General features: G+C 36.4%; 1 protein-coding gene across 2 annotated transcripts in view; it reads right to left on the reverse strand.

Annotated features, from left to right (window-relative positions):
- LOC109066766 (rho GTPase-activating protein 39-like) overlaps nucleotides 1-18,797 on the reverse strand; it is a 58,397-nt gene that overhangs the window by 31,368 nt on the left and 8,232 nt on the right. Inside the window, exons 1-2 of one of the 2 annotated variants that reach the window (XM_042712805.1) lie at nucleotides 5,922-6,060; nucleotides 2,126-2,551 (exon numbers count right to left, since the gene is read on the reverse strand). In XM_042712805.1, the coding sequence (XP_042568739.1) occupies nucleotides 2,126-2,508 (383 nt within the window). In that variant the 5' untranslated portion in view covers nucleotides 2,509-2,551; nucleotides 5,922-6,060. Of the gene's footprint in view, nucleotides 1-2,125; nucleotides 2,552-5,921; nucleotides 6,061-18,797 lie in introns of those variants that run through there. The other variant, XM_042712804.1, reaches the window with a different exon arrangement.

The following is an 18,797-nucleotide window of genomic DNA, read 5'->3' on the forward strand; positions in this document are numbered from 1 at the left end:
GTGCACTCTAAAATCAGCTACTGGAAAACCAATAGGTCTGAAGTTTTAGTAGGTGGAAGTATGTGTGAGGGTGTCCCAGCCAAGAAGCTACAATTAGCACACAGGTATTAACAAAGCATTTTAAATACCACAGAAAAAGTGCATTCCAGGGTGTGTTAACGGTTGTGTGTTAACAAGGAAAAGTGTGTGACCATTTAAGGCTGATTTTGTTTCTCTCTCTCTCTCTCTCTCTCTCATATACTGTGTTCTCAGCAGCTGGCGCTCGACCAGTTAAACAGCACATATGTGCCAAAACAAGAGTCCAAAATGAAAAAAAAAATTGAGAGAACAGAACCCGCATGCTATTTTTACCCACAAAGAGACTACGAGGCTGACCCAGAAAGCCAATGTGTGTCAGACCAGGTAAGACCTTATCCAATGAGTCAAGGCTTCCAATGACAGATATACTCTGACATATTCATACTCCGTGTTCATCAGACAATAAACTTGATAATAACAAAATGCCTGAAATGGTGATCCTCTGAACACAAATGCTTGTAGCTTTCCAAGCACAATTTCATGCACTATTGGGTTCAGAAATTCATAAATGCAATTCATGATGCAATTCATAATTCAAAAACACAATTAATAATGCAATCCATGTGTGCTGCATTCTCAGGGTGACCACAAGAGGCACTACAGCAGACTTTAGCATAACCCTTTTTTTCTTCTATGGTCAGTTTTCTGTTTCTGCTCAACTACTGTCCTGATCAGTGTTGCCAGACGTATGATAATTATCATATTTGTACAATAATTTTGACCTCTGTATGATGTACGATCAATAATGAAAAAAATCCCATTATGTATGATAACTGATTATAATGGGTTCTATAGTATTTTGTCGCGCCGTTTGCGTCCAGTGTAGACACGGTGTAAGGTACACCTAGTTATTTATCTATTGTGGTAATTTGCAGTTTGTGTCAAAAAGTTGTTGGTATAGATAAATAGCTGTATTTTGTATGTTTGACTCGTGTACTATAATTTTCTTCCAAATACGATAATTTTGAGCTTCTGGTACAATACTTGGACATTTCCAATCTGGCAACACTGGTTCTGATGAGGCATTTTTAACAGAGAGAGGACGAAGCATGTGAAGAAAAAAAAAAACACCTCATTTTCAATGCTTCTTTTGTATGTTCATTTATTTATTTTTAATTATTCGTTATAGCTGTATGCTTTTTTAAACATTGGTCTTTTTTGACCCTTGCTAACATACACACACAAAATCTTGGCTTCATCTGCTTCAAGCCATACAATGTATAGGCACAACAGCTACTGTAACTGTGTGTATGAGAGAGAGGGAAAGAGAGAGAATGAAAGAGGGAGTTCCTTTTGCAGGGCAGAACTAGAGATCTGCAAAGGAATTAGGGTGGCAAAAGGGCAGAACATTTCTAAAACTTTCCAGAAATATTTTAAACTTTCCTTGATTTTTTTGGAAGCTTTTGGAGAATTTGAGGATTTTTCAGAAACAATTGGAAAGTTTCTCTAAATTTTTCACCCCTATGCAAACCTAAAAGGAACTATTAAACTAGTTGTTGGGTTTCCTGAACGAGTAGCTGCAATAATAATTTGATTCTGCTGAACAACTGTAAAATAACAATACTTATATTTATGTCTTAATTTCTTCATTTTCAAATGATCAAGTTTTTATTTCTGTGGAGGAGAACCTTGAAGTTTCTCTTTTGTTGGCAGATCTATAAGTACTTCTCATTACAAAGCTTGTGAAACAAGTAACTCAAGTTGCGGTCCCTGGCAGTAAGAAATCCCATTAAACACAGCCGTCAGAGTGTATGCCACAGAAAGCAGAGCTCAAAGCTTTGATGTCTACAGCTAGAAAGGATTGTTGACCCAAAAATGGAAATCTTATCATTTATTCACAGCCATTTTAGACCTGTATGACTTTTTTCTGTTGAAAACAAAAGAAGATATGTTGAAGAAAAGTGTTTTCATCCACTCAGTGGAAGTCTGAAGTGTCCAAAACAACATAAGACCACTGCAGAATTAAATCATAATCAGTAAATGATGATATTTTTGGGTGAATTATCACTTTAATTGCCACCATAAGAAGTGTTCCAGACATCCTCACCTATTTCCCTGGTTCCTTTTCTCCAGACTGTCCTCTTTACCCTTGGACGATGGCCTCTCCATCCCACTCTCCTGCTCCAGTGGAGAAGACCCCAGTCCAGGTTGGGGTGTCTGCTTGCCATCCGCCGGTCCTCTCTGCACCCTCCCCTGACCCCTCAGCTCGGCCTCAGAGCTCCTCTTCATGGCTTGGAGTTGCGCTAGAGGCACTACGTCACAGTCTTGAGGCCTATGCCAGACCGTCTGCTGGCTTGTGCAGTTGTAGTAGTAGAACCGATTGTTATTGCTGTCAAAAAGCTCCCACCACTGGTTGCCGTCCGACTGTCGGACCGGGACACCGGGCGGCGGTTCCCATCCGCACTCGCCGGTCAGCAGGTTGACATACATGCGCTCCCTCGAGCGCGGCTCCACGATCTCCACCCAGTCAGACCTAGAGAGAGGACACATGGGTAATGTAGTCAGGATGTGGGTGTAATATAGTGCATTCTGTAAAAGAAAATCAAGCAAGTGGTTTTGTTTACAGCTTGTTTACAACAAAAATGCGGTGTAATAGAAAACCCCAGCTTGTAAAATAAACAGAATTGTAACAAAAGCCGAATGTAAAATGAGAGCGGAGGTTCAGCTCAGGTCAGTGGAAGAAAATGTAATAGTATCTTGAAGATATTCAGAAGATCTACTAATCCATGTGTTTTAGTTCAATAGATTTACCCTTTTACAGATGTAGACCTGTGATTGGGAGACTCTGGAGGAAGGAGCCTGTTATGTACTGTTGATTTTATAATATTTAATTGGAGTTCACGGTTTTATTTTAATGGCTGCACTCTACTTCACTTTTTAATGCCCTTCCCTCATTATCTTCTCTCCGTCTCATTGACTCAGCTGTATAACATTGCTTGCATTGCACGAGGGTCCACTACTTGTGAAACCTTTCCAGTGGGTTCCCCTTAAAAAACGATTGTGATTTAAACAGTAAAAGACTGTAAAAATGCCATGATAAACCTGGTAACTGGTTAACACTGGTTTCTGTACTATATATGATTAATAACTGTAATAGATATAACCTTACATTTAATGTAATTTTACAGTAAAATACTGTAAGATTTACAGTTTTTGGAAGTAGAAAAAAGTCCTTGTATAATTTACAGTGAAAAAAATGTAAATTGACATTCCCAGAATTTGATTCATCACGTGACTTTCTCATCACCACCTGTTTTTGGTGGTTGCCAAAACAGATATTAGTACTTCAATAGGTCAGCATATTAACATTTTATGGTTAATGTAATACAGTTTTTAATGTAAATGTAAGTTAAATCTGTAAAACCTACTCTGTTTAATACGGTAAATTTCTGGCAACCAGAAATTTTACTGTTTTGAATTGGAATGTCCTAAACCCTTGATCACTTGAGATTCTGCTATGGAGTTGGTTGATTATTCACTTTTTTTTGCATTTGATTTTTGAATATACATATATATATTTATTTATTTATTTATTAACTATTTAATTTTTTTTATTAATTTATTTGATGCACTATTCTATATGCCTGTACGTATGCTTAGGCTTTTTAAGAAAATATATAAAATTACACAAACAAATCGTACTATCCCTTTAAATCACTCTTCATATGAGGAAGTCCTATTTAGACTTAAGACAGCACAAATAAGAGCATGATTCTCTGTGATTCTTTACTCTAACAGCTGAGAAGAGCTGCAGCTGGTCTGCATACTTCCATACTGCCTCCACATAAGGAACAGGAGGGTGCAGGTGTGAGCCAAAAACCTTTCAACTTACAGTGACTTACCATGGTTCAAACTCAACACGCACTCATGCATATGATGAACCTACATCATCAATCTCTCATCTCGCGGGATTTGTCATCAACATTGGAGATGTTCGTGCGAGTTTTCCCACAGTCTGTTTTTGGAAAACGTAGTGAAACCACTTGCCTGAATCTGAGGTCAGATGGGCTTTCAGAGCCAGAACTGTTTTGGGGCGACCAGGCATACAGCCCAGTGACAAGAGCATGGCCTCGTGGGTAAGATAGGGAATCTGGCTCTTTGCCTGTTCAGCACTGCTCTAATCTTCTCTAACCAAGAGTTACAACAAAGGATCTGAGGCTTGAGATTAATAAACCTATCTTCCTCTGCAACAGATGGCCAACTGCACACAGAATGCACAGGAAACAGATCTTATCCAGCACTGAGATTGCTTTAGAGCACTGTCTGAGATGTTAAACTGTTACAGGAATTACATGGCTCAAGAGAAACATCTACAAAGCACCCGTTCAGTTCAAGCCGAAAGGGAAAACCTGAAGCGCACCTGTTGCATTCTTTCATGCAGTCTATAATTTTTTGTCCGATTTTTAAATCTTTTCTTCACACAATGGAAAAAACACTCATTTCAAGTCTAACAGAAGTTCCCTTTTCCTCTTCGAGTGTGATGTCATCACTGACACCGTCATGCTTCCAAACCCCAATGCATTCTGGGGATGATGACACAGAGGCCACTAGAACAACAACCCTCATAAATTACTCACGAATTACCCATTATTCCCCTTCATGTTGTTCCAAACCTGTATGATTTTCCAGCCCGATCTCACGGCAATTCGTACATATTTTATGAGGTGACTAATTCATACAAATTCGTACGACCACTCTCGTACAAATTCATACGATTTTTGCCAAATCGTACGTATTTTACGAGTTGCACAATTTGTATGAATTTGTACGAATGACCTACACCTAACCCCGCCCCTAAACCTACCCGTCACTGGGGTTTAGACAAATCGTATAAAATCGTACAAGTGAGGTCATACGAATTCGTACGAATTAGCCACCTCGTAAAATACGTACGAATTGGTCATGAGATAGCGTTGGATTTTCTTCTGTGGAACAGTTTTTGTGAGCATCGACTTCCATGAAAAAAAAATAAACAGAGAGATTTCTCAAAATATCTTATTTTATGTTCCACAGAAGATAGTCAGTCATGGAGGTTTGAATTAACCCTTTAATTTCAGAGTCACCCAATCGTTTTATCTATTCAGGTTTATAATAGGGGGAAAAATCATCCTTAATGTTAAATAATTTCTTTGACTTAAATGAAACGAGTTAATTTAGAGGTCACCAAGCTTATGGTTTACTGGAAAACATTTTACAAACTATTTTTAAAAGAACTAGCTCTTAAAAAAAGAAATCACTTCACATTTTAAATCACTGAGGTTTTGTCCAGTTTTGACATTAAAATGTAAACAGACATGTGCAAATTAGAAGTGTGTTTGCATACACAGCGAAAATAGGGAAAGGAATCTGAACCATTTAACCAATAACCAAATACTGTTTAAGGCATTTACATGATCTTTTTAGTGAAAAATTTAGCGACTGTGATATATAGAGTGAAGTCACCAAGCTGCTTTCTGATGGTCAACACGGCAAATTCACATGAAAAACCTGAATTCAAACTGCGTGAAGAAATCTTTAGCCCTCATACAAAATTCCTAATCACGCAGATGTCTATTGAAATGACTGGATCTTGTCCACAAAAATTCACCAAGCAACAGTAAAAATGTTCCTTAAGACTGTATGTAAACGCACTCATTACATTAACAGTCCAGTCCTTATAATTTACACCATATTCATATATCAACCATATTCATCATATTAACACATCAATCCATGTAAATACAACAATCCAAACTCTTCCAGCATACTTTGATGATTTAAACAGTCCCATATGCACCAAACACACCAAACAGCATCAGGCTGTACCTGTAAGAACTCCCACACACATCTACAACACACCTTACCTTGTGCTTAAGTCATGAAGTCAATGTTCTGAAACCAAATCCACAAAGACACAACAGACTAAACCGGCTGAAAGCAGGGACAATCACTCTGCTTCCTCTTCTGACTCAAGGAGGCTACATGAGAATAAATGTGTGTGTGTGTGTGTGTGTGTGTGTGTGTGTGTGTGTGTGTGTGTGTGTGTGTGTGTGTGTGTGTGTGTGTGTGTGTGTGTGTGTGTGTGTGTGTGTGATATCTACTTCCATTGTGAGGGTCTTTCCAGGACAGTGACTCGTCCCTACCCTATCCCAGTATGCAGAGTGAGGGCCATCTGCTGTGTTTGGGGGTCAGCAGTGAGCTCATAGCGGCCCTGTAAACCTGACCACAAGCTCCTGACCCCCACACTCACATGACCAGAAGGACGAGAATAGAAACTCTTTGTGCTACAGGGCACGTGTTGGGAGAAGAGAAAAGGAGTCTGTGAGATGATGAGACACAGAAAAACATAGAGAACACATAAAAGTTTTTGTGATATCTGTGACTAATAGTGCGTTAAGTCGTTTATGAGTTGAAAGCACATGAGCGACACAAAGTTCTGAGTGGGAAACTCTAAACTTTGTTTAAGCCTATACATAGTTTCAGAGATGGGATGATTCAGAATAGGGATGGGCGTTGGACGATGTCCACAGTGAAATATCCAGTGAAGAAGACCCCAGACCAGGTTGGGGTGTCCGCTTGCCATCCGCAAGGTTGGGGGGTTAGGGGGTGTTCCCAAAGCGTGAATCCTTATAAGGGAAAACAACTAATGATTCCTAACACTGTGTCTACACTGGATGCGAGCGGCGCAGCATGACAAAATACTATAGAACCACTGATCTGTAATAGAGATTCATTACATATAGATCAGTCAATAGAACTCATTATAATCAGTGATGCTGTCTACACTGGATGTGGCGCAGCATGACACCACAAATCCCTGACAGTAAACTGCTGCCGCGATCTATTTATGACGTGCTGACACAAATGTAAAATGATTTTATACATTCACTTTGTTGCGTCCAGTGTAGACAGTCTAGCTGATGCGGCGTGGCGCCACACAAAAACGGTTTAAGGAGAGATGACTGATAGGACAACGGTGATTGATTTGCAGATCCACATTTTACAAACATATAATCTTTCACGACACCAGCGCAACATCGTGATGTGTATAAGCCATCGGCGATGGATTGATCGCGAATCTCGAAAGTGATAGTGAAACTATACGATCGTGCATTCGGGGGGGGGGATGCGCAACATCGTGATGTCTATCAGCCATCTGCGATAGATGATGGCACTGTCTATCGGCCCAACCCTAATTCAGAATTGTTAAAATTATTGAAATTATTATTTTATTCATTTACAATAAAACTACTTGAGTTTTACGATGCATGAAAAATATACGATTGTATTGCACAATTATGATATATCATATAATGATTCAATTTACTCCACCTTCATAAATAGAATAAAAACTAGGGCTGTAAATCGTTTAAAATTTTGTATCTAATTAATCGCAAATTAATAGCACAGCAAATTTGGTCCAGAAATTAACTCCAAAAGCTATTAACATGTTAAATGACAAAAGCATCAAAAATACTTTACAAAGAGTAACTTTAGAAAGATTTGGGTTTTTTTTTTGGGGGGGGGGTGAACTAATCCCTTTATTTATTTTTTTATGGATGTTTATTTTCAGATTTTTTATTAATATGGATTTTTTTTTTTTTAATGAACTGATAATAGAAACTATAAGAAACTAAAACTGCCAGCAGGTGACAGTAAATGTCATTGAGTCATTCCTTCATCTGATTTCTTCAAAAGGCTGATTTATTCAAGAATTAAGTTAATGGCTCTTTTTATGAATAGGTCATTGAATCATTGACTCCGCTGTGATACTTGGAGATGCATAAAGTTTCTGTTCTGGCTTTATAGGTAATACTCTTGTCTGCAACATTGAGCAAAACCAGACAATATTGTGTTTAAAATATAGAACAATATTAACTTCTTATATATCGTCGTATAATATAACATTTGCACTCATGCTATTCTTATATCATATTATATAAATATGAGAAACTCTCACGGGGGCATTTTGCCCCAATCTCTTGAATTTTAGGGGCATATAACTGCATTCTATAGGCTACATCAGGCAGTGAACTGTTGACCTGCTTCATGTTCATCACCAATCAACTGTATGAAATGTAATATGACCTACAGTACATAGGTCTTTGCGGGAGATTAATGAGTTAAATTGACAGCCCTAATAAAACCATACAAAACCCAAAAGCTAAATCACCATCTTGCTTTGACCAAAGTATCTTGAATGCCATGACTTAGTAATTACAACTTTCCTCCTCATAAATACGAACTTCCCAGGAGGACTTGAATGCACTCTAAGTGCCCTTCTCCATGTGTTTAGACAACATGCACAGCTCAGCTATTGATGGGAGAAACAAAGTTTTTCGAAACTTCGAATCAACTGAACTAATGATTAATTGTTTTGAAACGCTCAAAATGCTCACCTGCTGATCAAAATTCCATGAATGTAATGAAAACAGCCCAGGCATGCTTAAACATGTTTTATAAACCAACTGCTAATGTTTTATTGAAAGTGTAATCTATTACATGCAATTAACAAATCTAATACTATTAAATATGAAGTGTCTGTAAAATGTGTTTTTTTATTAAATCGTAGGCCTTGTTTGTTTGTTTTTTAGCTTGGTTCAGAGACTTTTTCCATTTTTATTATACAAATGTATCATTAGAATGTCTACAAATTTATAATTGATTCATTTAGAGATCGCCCTCCCAGGGGCAAACCATTGAAATTTCGAAACGGTTATGGTGTAACGAAGCATTGTTTGCTGACTTTGGAGGTTTTTTAGATGATGTTTAAAATGACTTGCGAAGGGTTCGAAGCTTCAGGAAGCAGTGTTTTGAAAGCGCTCATTACTTAGGGCAGTCTGTTATCATCTGATCACTACGAAAGTCACTACGAAAGACTGGCATTTTAAAATAAACCAGATGCCGCTTCATCATTCATGTTATAAAATGCTGAAATGCACGCTACAATTAAGGATAGGATTTGTTGTTTGGGCGGGTGTCTACAATAAATTGTGGATGGATTATGTCTGATTGGTGGGTGTTTATTTGGGTGGGTTTAGACTACTTGTAGTTCAGCACAAGTTTACAGGTAAATTAATCACAGAAAAAACTTTAAGGTCAAAAAAAATCTTACATCAACATAAATCTCACAGTCAAAATATGAAAACAGAGCCGTATTGTTTGAGAAATACACCAGTACCCACTGACTAGATAAAGACGGTATTGAGCTGGAAAAAAACAACACTCAGCATCAACTTTCACATGCACTGTATCTGTGGATGCTTCAAAGAAAAATATGCTTGTCCTTTTGGAGACACTGTGACGAAATAGCCTGGAAATATCCCCGACTTTATATTCTTTGCTTGCCTTTTGTGGGAAGAGGTCAGAGTGTCATTAATGAACATTTAACTTGTTAGAGAAACAGTGTTAAATGTTTGCTTGCATATGAGATTCAGTGGTTGTATGTGGTCAGTCCTCTGAACAAGTCTAGACATGCCAACAATGAGACAGGCCGATGTTACTGTACATGCTTATAAAGTTTGCAACTTCCCACCAGAGAAATGTTTCCACCTCAATTTCCTTTTATTTTATTATTCTGAGATCTGTTTTCTGATGCAGAAAAGACGACTCTTTCTTGTTATCTATTTCTATGCAACTTATATGCAAAAAAAAGTTGGTCCAGATAAATATGTAATTATATAGTAGGCTATAGATACAAAAAGTTGTTGGAACAACAAAGAAAAGTGTAATTTATAAACATTTGTTGTAAAATGTGCAATGTAATAATTTAATTTTATTTTATTAAAATTTAATTTAATAAAAAAAATGTAGACAAGTTTAGACAGTTTAGACAAGACATTAAAATATAATTTAATAAAAAAAAAAGTTTTTTTTAAAGGTAAATTTAAATATTTTTGTACATAACACATTTCACACAGTAATTTAAATTGTTAAATGAAACCAATTTGTTCACACCTCTTGTTTCAGTAGCACATATGCAAAAAAAAAAAAAAAAAGAAAATTGTAAAATGTGTGATGTCAAAGTCATTTTATTTTATATTATATTTTATGTTATTATTTAAATAAAACAAATATTCATGCAATTTTATTGGTTCTCTAAATGTTATAAATGGGCACCTCCAACCAATAATTTTTTAAAATATCTAAAGCTGAAAAGCAAATATTTAAAAACCACCTGCTGTGATTATTGTTTTTCTTTCATTTCTGTGGCCTGCACACAAACAGCAGCCTCTCAGGATATGGCCAGTACATTAATAATATCCAGTGTCATAAAACCTTCCAGTATATGACTGCTAGGAAACCTGCACCACATTTGAATGTGTATTTTAAACCGTCACAGCGGGTGCTATCTCTCTTTCCTAAAGAGCAAAGAAAGTCATCATGTTAACTTACTCACACATGAGAGCAGTGGGGAACACACACATTCTCTCCAACAGTGTGTAGCGATAACACACACACACACAAACACCAGTAAACATGCAAATCACCCTCCAGCTTCACAGCTGTGCCTCTTCCCAGGGCAACTTGTCATCTGTTGAAAACTTTATCTGTGCACTGAGGGAGGAATGGGCTGGACCTCTGGATGATTACGGGCAGCTCTGTTTGAGGATGTAAGGGCTTTTTTTAATCCTCCAGCACACTCCTCCATGGAGAGCAGTGCTCAGACGGGCTCCCAAGACTGGGATCAGATGAGTTTAGCATCTGATTTGTTTACACTGTGGTTGCGGTTGGAAGCTGCACGCTACGGCAGCAGCATATGCATATGAGTGTGTAAACACTCACATAAACACAATGTCTATCATGTTCACTTCTCTTCTTTACTATTCTGTCTTAATTATACTATGAACACTTATATTCAAATAATAAGCATTGACTGGTTGCTGTTAATTTCTGCTGAAAAGACTGGCTTAAACCAACACGAATTTGCATGCTGGATAACACTGGTTTAATTTTTGAATCCAAAGATTTAAGAGCTTTAGCAGAGGGGAAGATTATCAAAGAATAGTGATTTACACTGTGGTCTGTGAGTCAGACATGGCGTTCTATTTGTGTGCCAATCTATTAATTTAAAATGCACTTAAAAATACTGCACAAACATCAGGCGGATACCACTATCCTGATATCATAACTCATTATAAAGAAAAAGACTTATTAACAGAGTTAAGAAAACCTTATTAAACAGTTTCAGTGTGTGTATGAATATGCATATTTAAAAAAGGCTAAGTGCTTTTCCAATACACAACCATACAATGCTACTCTGTCTCTGTCGCTCATGTGCAGTTGAGTTCCAGTGTTTTACTGGCATGATAGGAACTAGTTACACAACGTTACAGCTAATAAAACCCTGCAAATACAGAACAAGTGAAAGGAAATACAAACACAGATCATAATGAGATACTAAAGAAGCTATAATAAAACCGGAAGGAATAATAACGGTCGTAACTGTAATTCGCAGACAGACAAGGTCGATTAAGATTAGTTTTACACAACCAGACTTTTATCAGCATGAAGTCTGTGCTTCTCTCAAGTTTATTCTGGCTAGGAAACACCCACTTAGACAGGAAGGGCTTGTCTGATTGACATATATATAGTGATAATCTGAAATGTGCTTGAGGATATCTAGTTTAGGAGCTCAAAATGTATGGTAGGTAAAGCAGTAGGTGTGGGATGTTGTGTTATATGGTAAATAAAACAGGCCCACCTGTTCTTCTCACTTTTGTAGTCACTAGTCACTTCACATTATGTAAATAAACACAAACTTCAGCACTTCACACCCACACACACAGCATTTTACACTACACCATCTGCCTCTGTTTTGAATGTTTCCTGTCCTACTCACTGTTTTGAATGATGCTCGCTGACCTCACCTTTTGACGTCACAGCAGAAACAAATAATCTTCTCCAAAGCAAAATGGGGACATTCCATAGACTTCTGTTAAAAACCTTATTTTTTATTTATTAATTTTTTTTAAACAAATGAGGACGTCCAAAAAACATCTTAAATAGATGAAGCTGGTGTGATTATGATGGAAATGTTGAAATGTTTAGAAGCTATCCTTCTGACCCTGTAAAGCCTGATATATTAAATAATTGTCATGAAATAAACATTTTAAAATGGAACAGTTTATTGAACAGTTAGCTCATGCTCAAAAATGAAAAACGGAGCAAAATAGGCAATTTGGTTCAGTTTCTGAAATTGCCAAAAATTAAGATCTGATAACTTGCAAACCAAGATGATATTTAATTGTTTAGTTTCATGATCAAAGCTGTTTTTATTGTGGGGGCAAAACATATAATGCATTTGATTCAGAGATGAACAAAATAAATGTTCCTCAAAAGCCTGACATTTTGTAAGATGATTTTTCACAAACATTATGTATGGATTACGAAGTAAACCCAAGTCAGTCAATCCAGTAAGTATTCATCTTGAAATATTACTAACAATATAAAAGTTATACTTAATGTTTCCTATTAAAAAAAGTAAAAAATTCACAGCAAAAAGACATGAGTATCACACCCTGACATTTATATAATGATACTATCAATCATGTGACAGATGGCATGTAGTAGATGTGTGTGTCCAACAGCAGTGTTATGATCATGTTGATCATTTAGAGGCCTTAGAAGTAGGCTTTAAAGGGTTAAAAGGTCGGATTTAGGTTAAATGGTGGTTTCCTGGATGTCACCTTATGATTTTTTCCCATAACAAGATATGACATGCAGTAAAAGTGCGTATTGTGGGTGTATATTGGAAAGATGATATTGTGAGTGTTTACATTTCTGTCTGGCATGTGGTGTGTCTTCAGAGAAAGAGGAATCAAACCACCCTGCTTTATCGGTGAACTCTATATTAACACACTTTGTGTTGTTTAAATCAAGCATAAACTCCTCTATCACTATGTTATGTAAACAGCATTCATACACCCATAGCCATAAGAGTGATATACCAAGGATGCCAGAGGAATCATCATAAGAAATATTTTGTGTTGTGGATCAAACAAGCTTTCATTTAGAGCGTGTGAGCTGTGGAATGCCAGATAGTTTCAGATTATGAAGGCTGTGTGTGTGTGTGTGTGTGTGTGTGTGTGAGAGAGTTGAGCGCAGTGTGTGGTCTAGAGGAGAGGAATGCTTACTGGGGTAAGTGTGTGACTGAAGGGCAATCCCTCTATCCACTCACTCACCTCTCAGGACACCTGCATGACGTTCAGGAGCAGGGCACTTTGAACTTTGTGTCACTGTCAGAATGCTGTGTGTGTATGCGTGTGTGATTTTCAAACAGAAAGTAGTAGACCTGAGGCACATGGACACACCTCTAATCCTTGCTGGGTTCAAATTTCAAGAAGCAAATACATTTTACTGGCATGATGAAACAGGTTTTGAAGTAGTTTTAATGGTGCTTGTTAAGGCAAGCTTCACTATGAATATTGCTCAAGCTTAAAGCTAAAAAGTCCAAAATCTGTAGGACTTTCTTTCTTCTGCAGAACACACAGGAAGACATTTTGAAGACATTTTTTTTTTTTGTCTAAAGTCAATGGGGTCCAAAACTAAATTGGACACCATTCAGCATGCATACATTAATTTTCCTCAATCAGAAAGAATGTGTTTTTAAATTTTGAAACGTTTCATTCCGATATTCATTCACATGTGCATTACATGTATTTAGCACGCAGATGACGTGGTCAAAACCACAGTGATATTGTCACCGAAGTTACCGCAAGCATAACTGACGTTTTTACTTTTATGGCATATCTCAAAAGAGAGCTTACTATATGTTAGAAGAGCTGTTTTTAGCAAATATTTAGTAAATATTCAGTATCTTCCACTGACCAATTCAAAAGGTGTGAGGTGTAATAAACATATGTTCGTTCATACGACGTAAAATGTAAGCAAACAAATCACAGCAAGTATGTTTGAATCAAATTTTAGAGAAAATAGATGGCTTCAATCATTTCATACTTGTTTTTTTTCCCTGTTGATCAGTTTATTTAAGTTCTATACCACGGCTTTCAATCCAACTGAAATTGAATTCAGATCAATCTCAATCAGAAGAACAGAAGTGTTTACATGACAGCTTTTTAGTCCGAGCCATTAATCAGATTAGAAAGGGTTTATCTGGGTGCATGTAAACATAGGTATGACATTCTTCAAAACTTTATGGTATGTGAATGATGACTTTGTTTTTATTAAATTTAAAATATTTAAAGATTTGAATAAACCTCTAACCCTAAGTATAACATTTTGCATGCATTTATCTCCATTTTACCTGTCATTCACTCACAATACCTGCCTGACACTGTTCCACAACCTGACAAGCAGTTTGTTATGAACCCGCCTGATTGGTCCTGACCAAACACTGGGCTTTTGTGATTGGACGATCTTCCATCATTCGCTAACTGGTTTGGCTCATTCACACCACTGTGAAAGTCAATAAATGTCTCCACAGGCAGCCATTCAATCACCTCCAGCCATTTGGACTGCTGCTGCCATGAGTGTGTGTTTTTCTGTAAAGGGTGGAGCCGTTCACAAGTACCAACCTGCCGCTTGTAAAACAAATGTCAGTTTGGAGTGTTGCTCAATGCCACACTGCTGCAGTTCACCTACTAACACACAGAATACACTCACGGGCCAGAGCTTTTATAGAGCAAAACCTCATGCTCAGATCATAAATGCCAAATCTAAAATAAATCTCATAAAAATGAAACTCACACTCTTTTCTTTCAAACCCGAATACAGAGAACCTTCAGAAAACCCCAAAGTGTGAGTGCATGGTTACTGATTCTGTCTGTTAGTAAACTGATCTGGACATTTCTGACATGCTTCACTGTTACATATTTACAAAGAAAGAATGCAGCTCTTAATGTTTCTAATGTTTGTACAAACAGACTCTCCAAGCAGCAGCTGAACAGACAAAAACAACACCAACATTTGGTCAGACATGTAAAATGTAATTTAATAACTGATTAAAGTTTAAATAATTTAATGTGATAAATTTCATTAAATAATATTGCTTTACTTAATCATTATTTGGTGGTTGTTTTTATTATATATTATTATATATATTATTATTATATATATAAATGTGTGTGTTTGTGTGTGTGTGTGTGTAAATTATTATTATTACAATTATTATTATTATTTACTTTTAAAATAATGAATGAATTTAATTAAAATGAAAACAATTTCAATTAAATTTTTTACTGTCATTAAATAAAATGTGTGAATAATTTAATATGCAATCAGTGTTTTTTTTGCATTGAATTACTTAAAAAAGTATACTATTTTTAGTGCTGTCAAATGATTAATCACGATTAATCACATCCAAAATAAAAGTCTTTGTTTACATAATATATGCGTGTATGCTGTGTATATTTATTATGTATATATAATTACAAACACATGCATGTATACATTTAAGAAGAATATGTTATGTTTATATATTAAATATATTTATATATAATATAAAATATAAGAATATAAATATATAAATGTATATACATGTAAATATTTTCAAAATATATACTGTATGTGTATGTATTTATATATACATAATAAATATACACAGTACACATACATATAGTATGTAAACAAAAACTTTTATTTTGGATGCGATTAATCACGATTAATCATTTGACAGCACTAACTATTTTACTATATTAGCTATGTATAGCTAGATATATTCCATGTAACTTAAAAATTGTAGTTTGTTATTAAACTTATGTAAACCATTTCATGAATTCAACATGTTTTTGCAATGTTTTACTTATATATATCATAAGCTATTTTATTATTAAACTTTTATCATATAAAAGGTAAATATTTAATATGCAATCAAGCTTTTTTTTACCTGCTTTACCTGTATTATATTACCCATTTAACCGCACAATGTGTTTTGCAAACACAATTTCAAAGCTGGAATAAATACTACACCCCATGACACACAACCTTTTGATTATTATATACTCATCATAATTAAGCCATCTGCACTGCTGCATTTCTCACCATGTTCTTATACGCTTATACAACATACATATCTGTTACATTCACAAGTTCATATGCCACATCTTCATACTGTACATAATACTTGGAGTGATCCAGATTAAACATACTGAGTATGTATGCAGCTAGATGTATGCAGCTAGATGTAAGACTGCAACAAACTCTCTGGCCAATTCAATCAGGAAGCTCAGCAAATTGGCCAGTGTTAATGCTTCAAACACAAAATGACAATGACAGACAACTTAAAATATATTAAAAATTGGGAGACTTTTTTTTTTCCCAGCTGTCCATCTCCAAATGTACAGCCAATGTGTCCAGACCATGCCAAGACCTCTTCACATCCTCCAGTCTCTTCCATGCACGCTCACATGATACTCAATTCACAAGATAATCTCTCAGAGACCTCCAGTCGGGTCTAAATATATCAGTGTTTGACTGTATCTGGTCAACAGTACGCTGCCAAAGCCTGTGTTTCCTGGAGATGATGGACAACAGCATTTGTGATGCTCTGGACATAATCTCACGACATGAAAAGGCCATCATCTGTTTTCCATACTGCATCTTTTATTGCATCACTCCACTGTGGTTTAGATAGGACTGAACGCACCATATGGATTGTATTTACACACATTTACGTGTTTAAGGTTATGCAAATGAACCCTGAATTACATCATACGATTACAAAGCATAAAGATTATTCATACTAATCTTAAAAAAATCAACAGATTTATCTTTAATCTCACAGAATGAGCTCCATGATGATTGATGCTCCAGCATTCTCATGCACATGTGCAAGTTCATGTGCATTAAACAGATCACTCTAGAAACACAGAGGTCATCATGAAGGTTAATTACCGCCTGTTTGATGAAGAGTGCCAGGTGTGAACTCTCTTACTTTAACATCTGCCTCCAGCTGGGGGCCTCAGAGGATATTTGTACTCCAGGAAACTCTCTCTCGCTCTCTGCTTCTTCAGTAGGTGAAATATAATATTGTGTGCCCGGCTTGATCAAACAGAGAAAAGGCCCACCTGTTGTTGCCATTCAATGTTTATGCATCCTAGTCAGTCTGTTAATGTCTGGGAATGGACTGGGAAAGGTCAAGATTTTTATAATAAATCGTTTTGAAATGCATGATTATGTGAACTGGAGGGACCACGATGTGGTGACATTAGATCTTTATACAGTATTTGCATGGTTATAATGCTCTTTTCCATCATTTTGAGAATTACTGCTGTTGAGATATAAAAATGAAAATGTACACAAAAATATTGTTTGCTGAAGAGATTTTTTTCATTGTTTTATGTAATATTTAATTGCGCTGCGAATTTCCCCTATTTTTACATTTAGATTACATTTACAGTATTCCAACGATTACCTTATAGTATTCCAAAGCAATAAAAATTAAAATAATTGAAAATAATTGAAATGTAATCTTCAACAAATCTCAAAATAATTTTCCCTTTTTTCATACTGTACATTATTAAGTTGTGATGATTAAATTTACTTGTGGCATTTAAAATGATTGATTATAGCCCATAACAGGAAAAAAAAAATGCTAATGTCTATCAGCCAGAATTTTTATATCGGTAAAAAAGTTCCAACCAGTTTTGGCCAATGAATTTCTAAATGCAGAATTACTGCATAAGTATTTTTAAAGTCACTTTATAGAGATTGGTGAGGAGGGTTCTGAATTGTTTGTCAGATACCAATCCATTAACCCTAAAACAGTGCAAAATTCAAAATACAGGTAAAACACCTGCAAAAATCAATACAGAAAATTCCTTCATATTAATACAGTACATTGTGCCCTAGTTTCACAGATTTTTTTCTAAAAAAGAAAGACGTAATACCTACTTGACTCAATAATGATATGACAGTTTAACAACTTGTGTAGCATTTTCATGGAAGTGTAAAAAACCTGTGAAAGTAAAACTGTTCTCATCATAACTGCACTGACAGAAAAGAGGGGGGGGGGGGCTTAGAGAAGGACCACTGACTAACATCCAACCTGGACAACAGTTCAAGCCTACATGCTGAGAGAGAGATGGGGAGAATAAAGATGAAAAACAGCTAAATATCTCTCTGCAGGGGGCTGTTTAGAGCAGGAAAGAGGATGACAAAGACCAGAACAGATTGTGACTAACTTCTAGAGCACTTGTGACACAAAATGTGTTTCCTCTAGATGAGCCCAAACTGATGATGGTGTGGCCTCATAGAGGATGAGGTACAATACAAGAGTTTGAGGATGAAAGGAGAGGTAGGAGAGAGATAGGAAGTGGAACAGAGAGAGAGAGCATGTGTGGACCATAAACAGAGTGAGAAAGAGAAACATCATGAAGAATGAGAAACAGAGAGAGAGAGAGAGAGAGAGAGAAAGTCTGGACTTAAGTTCTGGAGAACGTCTAGATCTTGCCAGAACATTCAGTCATTCCTGGCTGCAGAAGTACAGCCGTGCCTTCGGACGATTTGTTTGAGTCTAGCCATTTTCTCACACTCATCACTTTTCAGCCTGTATCCATCAAAGAGAAAGTGAATGAAAAAAAGAACACAACAGGTCACAGTAGTTCTTTCCAGTCATGATTTAATCATGAGGGGACTATGGGTGGGTTTCAGCAGGGCAGAATTACGATGGATTACCACACCGCTGCTCCAACTCCCGTCTGAGCATAGCTAGCAAAATAACTGTTCATTACCAAATCTGTATTAATTTAGCATTAATTCACTTGCTCACCTGTGGATCC

This window comes from Cyprinus carpio, chromosome A23 (assembly GCF_018340385.1).
Source record: "Cyprinus carpio isolate SPL01 chromosome A23, ASM1834038v1, whole genome shotgun sequence".
NCBI lineage: Eukaryota > Metazoa > Chordata > Actinopteri > Cypriniformes > Cyprinidae > Cyprinus > Cyprinus carpio.